Here is a 6,866-nt window from a genome sequence, read left to right as displayed (position 1 = left end):
CCATATTTTAATATAAGAATTAGTAGACCAATAAATTAGTGAAGTTTGATTTGAGTGGAGAAGTTAATTTCATCATTTAAAATAATAGCCACATGTCATGAAGTCTTTCATTTTTTACTTCCTTGTTAGGGAAGAAACTAGCAATTTGCTCATGTATAATCATTTTATTAAGATTTTATATTTAAAATTATCTTATATATTATATATAATTTAATTTATAATTGTATCAGTTCTTTATTAAAAAATTATATAATATATTTTTAGGAGATTTCTGTATGTATTATATACTAATGTAAATAAAAATGAGAAGTATATATATTTGTCAATTTTAATTTTTTATATATATTTCATTGTAATTTTAAACAATTGATACTAATATATTAATTTTTTATTTTAAAATATTTATACTGATATATTAACTAATCGAAAAAATTATCACGAAAAAAATAATAAAAAATATACCAATATATTATTTTTTTATTTTAAGATATTTATTACTTTAAGATATTTTATTTTTAGAAAATTATAAAATTTTTAAAATAATCTGTGATAAATATAATTTTTATTTAATTTAAATTATAAAGGTAAATAAGTGTAAAATAATTTGTAAATATGTAATAAATTATTAGATTTATAAATAAAGAAGAAATCATTAGTTACTTGAGAGACTATTATATTCTTCTAGAATCTAAAAATTTGTCACAATTGCTTCAAATATAATATTGTAATTTGAAAAAAAATATTTATTCAAAATTTTAATTTAATAAATAAGTAAGTTATAGAAGCATTCCAAGATAAATAGTAATTAAAATATGTCACCATAGCAATTTTAAAGCTTCAAGATATCAAAGTATCTTTTAATTAACTAAAATTTTCAGCTAATTAAAAAAATATAATTACATTAATGATATAGGTTTAGAAAAAAATATGAAAAAATGAGTAAGTCTTAAAATTATAAATAAATGAATAATGAAAAAAGTACGAAAAAAATGTCAAAAATATTGCTTTCTCTAGGAAAATACACGTGGCACTAATAAAAACATGAAATGGAAATGTTAGCATTGACATAAACATGCGAAATGAAGTTGGAAATTAAAAGTGTATTTTTACAATAAAAATAATTTAAAAAGAGAATCTTGGAAATTTGTGTAAACAATCCAATAATATAAACAATTTTGGTTTAGTCGTATAGTGGCCCATGGGCCATTGTCAGCTATTTATCCGACCCGAACCGGCCCATCTTAAGTGGCCCGTGGACTTTCCCTCTATCTAACGGCTAGAAAAATCCAAAAAATTTTCAGGAGCGTTAACAGGAACCCGTAAAAGCACATGATAACCGTTAGATCAAGAAAAATCCAACGGTCAAAAACGAAAACAAATAAGACCGTTGGAAGAGAGAGCTCGCGTCTCTTCAAAAGGAAGATTCATAACATTCTGTTCTCTACCCATTATACAGAGAGCGGAAGCCAAAGAGAAAACAACAAGGCAACAAAGACAGATTTTAGAGAGAGAAAGCCAAAGGAAGGCTTGTGTTCTATAGAGAGGGATAGGGGGAAGGAAGAGGGTGGCGACTGTTATAAACGCAGAAGAAGGAGAGACACGAAGCAGTCTTCTCCAAGAATTTTTCTCGTCCCTATTTTCTAAAGTATTTGGAAAAACCCAAGAACAAGAACAAGAAAAACAGGAATCTGAAATGGCGTCAAAAGCTGTTGTTCCTCGTCAGCAGCTTAGAGGTATGATAAACATACATCTTGATGTTTTAATTTTTGGTGGGTTTCATTTAATTTTGTTTGTTTCTTTGCGGGTATTTGTTTTTCTCTTTGTATCAGGTTTTTTTAATTGTATTTTCTTGGGTTCTGCTGGTCTTATAGTGATTGTTTCTTGCTTGGGCTTTCTGTAATTGTTTGATTAATTTTGGGTACTTGTTAATTCATTGATTTTGTTTGGATCAGATAGATGTCTTGATTCATTTTGTATTCGACTCTGTAGTTAGGAATCTGTTCTTTAAGATCAACTGAGTACAGAAAATTTGTGGAGCGCTACTCCTTTTAATTAGTTTTGCGAAATCTGCCACGGGATTGATTTGGTTTTTGTTGTTTGTCTTGTTCTTCAAGATCATCAATTAGCAGTGCATTTATTAAAATCCTTGCTTGCTTAGTTTTCTTGGACATTTTGATGGTTTTTTAAAAATCTATTTTGGCCAAAGTTTTGGCAGAGAATTTTCATGGATAAATGATATTTGCTCTGTTGTCTTTTTACAATTCAGGGGAAGTCAAGCAGAAGAACTTTGTAGCAGATGGAAGGAATAATAGAAGAGTACTTCAAGATATTGGTAATTTGGTGAATGATCGTGCTGGGCTAGGAAAGGTAAGGGTTATAACAACTTCAGTTCATGCCATTGTTAGAGTCAGATTTCTTGTTGGAATTTGCCCATTGAATTTGACTTCTGTCAATTTGCAGAAACCAATCACTGATGCTGGTAATATAAAGGCCCCTGTGGCAGTAAAGGCAGCACTAAAGAAGGTTGCTGAGAAGCATGTACCTGAGACAGTGATTGTGATAAGCTCTGATGAAGAAAGTGAAAATGCTAAACCTGTTAGCAGAAGAATATCAAAGGAAGGGTCTTCAAGGAAGGAAGTCAAAACCCTTACTTCAATCTTAACTGCTAGAAGCAAGGTCAGCCCTCTCCTTTCCTTTTCATTATTTTGGAATCTATTACTGTTTGTTTGTTTGTATTTCTGACTTGGTTTGATTGAACTCAGGCTGCCTGTGGACTTGCCAGAAAGCCAGAAAGTTCACTGGTGAATATAGATGCAAGTGATGTGGATAATGAGTTGGCTGTGGTTGAATATGTTGATGATATCTACAAGTACTACAAGCTAACAGAAGTAAGGAGGACTTTGCTTTTTGCATTTCTCCCTTTTGTTTTTCACTTTTTCTACATATTAAGCTGATGGATTCTGTTTGCAGGCTGATGGCATGGTTCATGACTACATGAATGTGCAGCCAGACATTAATGCAAAGATGAGATCAATTCTTGTGGACTGGTTGATTGAAGTTCATCGCAAATTCGAACTTATGCCTGAAACCTTGTATCTGACGATAAATATAATTGATCGATTTCTAGCTGTGAAGGCTGTACCAAGGAGGGAACTTCAATTGGTTGGCATCAGCTCAATGCTCATTGCTTGCAAGTATGAAGAGATATGGGCACCGGAGGTATGCATTTCTTTGCTTTGGGATACATGAGCTGTGCTGAAACAGCGGTTCAATTTAACTACATGTACGACTACCTTGACCTGGGTAATCCTTACCCTTTTCTTTCCAACTTGTGAAACATGCAGGTTAATGACTTCATTTGCATATCAGATAATGCCTATATCAGAGAACAGGTTCTGGCAATGGAGAAAGCTATCTTGGGAAAGTTGGAATGGTATTTAACTGTTCCTACACCATATGTCTTCCTTGTTAGATACATCAAAGCTTCTGCTCCAGCTGATAAGGAGGTACTACTAATTTAATATTTTGTGCGGTTCGTGCTCCTTTATCAGTTAGGTGTTTTTCACAGATTAATTGACTAGTATTTCAATCATGTAGATGGAGAATATGGTGTTTTTCCTGGCTGAACTTGGTCTGATGCAATATCCAGTTGTAATCAAGTACTCCTCCTCACTGATTGCTGCATCTGCTGTGTATGCTGCTCGTTCTACCCTCGATAAGATCCCATTTTGGACAGATACTCTAAACCATCACACAGGATACACTGAAGATATGCTAGTGTAACTTTTCCTATCATTCCTTGTGATATATCCTTGTGTTTCTTTCCATTCAAGTACCATAATAATAATAATCCTCTTTCTTTGGAATGTGACAGGGAATGTGCAAAGCTTCTGGTTAAATTTCACTCTGCAGCTGCTGAAAACAAGCTCAAGGCAGTGCATAAGAAATTCTCCAGTGCAGATCGTGGAGCTGTGGCTCTTCTTAGCCCAGCCAAAAGCCTTTCTGATTGATTCTGAAGAACTTGCAAGAACTTTAGATACTTTTTGACGGCCTAATTTCCCATACTTCTTGGGGATGGTCAATCATGGTTCCTTTCCATGATCTGTAGTTATTTTTTTTTTCTTTCTAATTAGTTTCTTTGCTCTGTTAGGAATTCTTTATTTGACCATTATCTAGGGTACTAAAATGTGATTGATTTTTTGTTGGTGTCTTTTGGATAGGCTGATTTTGATTTGATTTGATCTGTTCAACTTGACTAAAAAGAGCTGTTTATATCAGAACTTGATTTGTGGTGAAATACTTAAAAGATATCTTTTTTTATTACATTCAGATTTTGCAAAACCACCAATTTGGTTTGGCACTATCGCATTCTTACTTTTTAGCTGATTAACCTGAACTTCCAGGTTGGGGTCAAACATTGGAATCTGGAACAATTTAATTCGAATTTGCAAATTATAGACAGCCAGCAACTATGTAAACAATGAGCAAAGTTTATTTAATTTCATGTGATCCATTTGCTAAGTTGCATTGAAATGATACTGGAATTCATCCATCTTTTTTTTTAACCAAGAACTTGGAAGAATCCTGTAATTCTACAGAAATTTTTTTTCTCTTAACCAGCAGTTTCTTCAGTCCCTTCACTGACTTTGACCTTAGCTCCACAGCAGGACTTTGCACTATGTGTCTCAACCTCAACTTTTTTTCTGCAGCAACCTCCTTCGGGCTTCCCTATCTCCAGCCTCCTCTCCATAAACTCAGAATTCTCCTTCCAAACCTCCCCATTGGAATAAACCTCCTTCTTCCATATTGGAACAGATGCCTTCAACTCATCGATAGCAAACTTACAAGCATCCAAAGCATCAGTTCGATGAACAGCTGATACAGCAACAAAGACACTAGTTTCTCCAACTGGAACTGATCCCAGGCGGTGTGCCACAGCGATAGAGTGGATATTCCACGATAATCTAGCAGACGAGCATATGGATTTGAGCTGGCGTATCGCCATTGGTACATACGCTTCGTATCTTAGTTCAACAACTGTCTTGCCTTCAAAGGTATCACGCGTCGTGCCCGAAAATGTTGCAATAGCACCAGCTTGTGGAGCACTGACATAGTTAATGTATTTGGCAAGATCAATAGGGTTATTCTCCTCTAAGATTTCAACTAGAGTTTTTTCTTCACTTCCCATCATTGTTTGAAACCCTTTGTCACTGTCTCGAGATATTGCTCTACTCCACAAATAGCATACAGGCACAATTAATCTACCAAAAAGAACAACAATGTCAATTAGAATTCAAATCATTGGTCTGTGCTGCAACTTAATTCAGCTTGAGATCATGCAAAGATTAACATGATTTTGCAGAAACTCAATTGAATCGAACTCTTTCCAACAATAGCTATGATTGATGGGACAAAGTGGCATGTGGGACAAAGCAGAAAAGTTAATGGCAGTGGCAGACCACAACGTGGCATTATTTAGCAAAGTGGGCTTCAGAAATTGTTCCTGAATCAAGATTCCAAACATCTAATAATCATGTCCATTCAAAATTAGGATAATCTGAAATGAATTAATAATTAATTTTAGCAACTATAATCTCTCCAAACACTATGGATGAGAAACTAAGCAGAATTCAGATTGAGATTACAGCAATTTCATTCTCACATGTAAATAGCAGAAAATACAATAACTTAAAGAAAAAGGAAGAGAACCTAAAGGAATCAAAATGATATATGGATAGATTATTTGAGAAAGTGAGAGAGGGTGGGAAGGAAGGATTGAGAACACAACCTTTGAGAAAGATATAGTACCGCACAGGGAGGTTGCTGCGGCGGTGGCACCCTGTTGCCGATGAGAAATAGTATTGATGAAGCTGGAGAGAGGTTAAAAAAGACACAGAAACAGGTGAGTTCAGGGAAGCAGAAACATCAAAAAGAGACCGAGTCCGTCCATTTTCTACTTGACTCTTTGAGGGAGGGAACGGTTAGAAATATAAAACGACGTCGTATCAACCTAGTAATGGCCTTTTTCTTCTTTTGTTTTTTCTTAAGATTTTTAGGAAGAAGATGCTATTTTTGACGCTCATATTTATAGAAAATACCATATTTGCTCCTTAACTATTTCTTAATATTCTTAAGCACAAGATTAGTTTTTTGTTGTCATTTAAGACTCCTCTTTTTAATTGAAATATAAACCGCAGTTATATAAAACTAATACAGTGGGACCCATATAGTGACATGTCAGCTCTATATACTTCTTTTTCTGCTATAATAATATAAAATTAACTAAATAAAATAATATAAATATGTGGCAATATTGGATAAAAGTGATTTAAGAATATAAGAGAAATGCTCACAATAATTTTCTTTTTTGACATTTTTTTTAGTCAATTATTTTTTTATGAGAAAATGTGTATTTTTGTCCTTAATATTTATAGTTAGGAGCATATTTGCCCTTAAATTATTTTTTAGCGCAAATAAGTTATCGAAGTTTTCAAAACCTATAATTCAAGCCCCTTATTAACTGTCACGACCCCATTTGTGGGCCCGTGACCGACACTAGGGAATGGATAGGTGTAAGGCTACCGAATCCCGTAGTAAGCCTGACACTCACAACTCAAACAAATCTCATCTCAACTTTTACCATTATTAATGCCACAATTTACAGTAACATTAAATTTTACACAATTAAATCGGTCTGCCCGAAAAATTAGGCGAGATCCGAAACTCATAAAATTTACCACTGATACCTCTACTATTACTACTGCGGAGAATCTAAGATTTTTACAATTTGATATATCAAATCAAACACCACCCGATGATGAAGAAGTCGGGTTACTGAGTAAGAGTCGCGGGAAGACTAACAGTCA

At 33.9% G+C, this 6,866-nt stretch overlaps 2 protein-coding genes across 2 annotated transcripts; one reads left to right on the top strand and one right to left on the bottom strand.

Moving 5' to 3' along the window:
• Positions 1-1,426: 1,426 nt before the first annotated feature.
• LOC8268792 (G2/mitotic-specific cyclin S13-7) lies at positions 1,427-4,323 on the top strand. The gene is made up of 8 exons (XM_048379691.1): positions 1,427-1,733; positions 2,267-2,367; positions 2,461-2,676; positions 2,763-2,888; positions 2,971-3,219; positions 3,345-3,506; positions 3,598-3,779; positions 3,875-4,323. The coding sequence occupies exons 1-8, from the start codon at positions 1,694-1,696 to the stop codon at positions 4,008-4,010; spliced, it is 1,212 nt and encodes a 403-aa protein (XP_048235648.1). The 5' UTR covers positions 1,427-1,693; the 3' UTR covers positions 4,011-4,323.
• Positions 4,324-4,474: 151 nt separating this feature from the next.
• LOC8268793 (molybdopterin synthase catalytic subunit) lies at positions 4,475-6,026 on the bottom strand. The gene is made up of 2 exons (XM_002523188.4): positions 5,789-6,026; positions 4,475-5,261 (listed from the first exon to the last, which is right to left on the bottom strand). Exon 2 carries the CDS (start codon positions 5,189-5,191, stop codon positions 4,613-4,615), a length of 579 nt encoding a protein of 192 aa, XP_002523234.1. The 5' UTR covers positions 5,192-5,261; positions 5,789-6,026; the 3' UTR covers positions 4,475-4,612.
• Between the last annotated feature and the right edge of the window lie 840 nt (positions 6,027-6,866).

The sequence above is a fragment of the Ricinus communis genome, chromosome 1, assembly GCF_019578655.1.
Source record: "Ricinus communis isolate WT05 ecotype wild-type chromosome 1, ASM1957865v1, whole genome shotgun sequence".
Taxonomy (NCBI): Eukaryota; Viridiplantae; Streptophyta; class Magnoliopsida; order Malpighiales; family Euphorbiaceae; genus Ricinus; species Ricinus communis.
This window is presented reverse-complemented; position numbering and strand designations above follow the sequence as displayed.

Bases quoted from the DNA above. Each gene is read 5' to 3' on its own strand.
- LOC8268792 (XM_048379691.1), top strand. From the start codon at position 1,694: ATGGCGTCAAAAGCTGTTGTTCCTCGTCAGCAGCTTAGAG. The intron at 2,889-2,970 runs GTAAGGAGGACT...TTCTGTTTGCAG, and splicing joins AGTACTACAAGCTAACAGAA to GCTGATGGCATGGTTCATGA. The intron at 3,507-3,597 runs GTACTACTAATT...TCAATCATGTAG, and splicing joins CTGCTCCAGCTGATAAGGAG to ATGGAGAATATGGTGTTTTT.
- LOC8268793 (XM_002523188.4), bottom strand. From the start codon at position 5,191: ATGATGGGAAGTGAAGAAAAAACTCTAGTTGAAATCTTAGAGGAGAAT.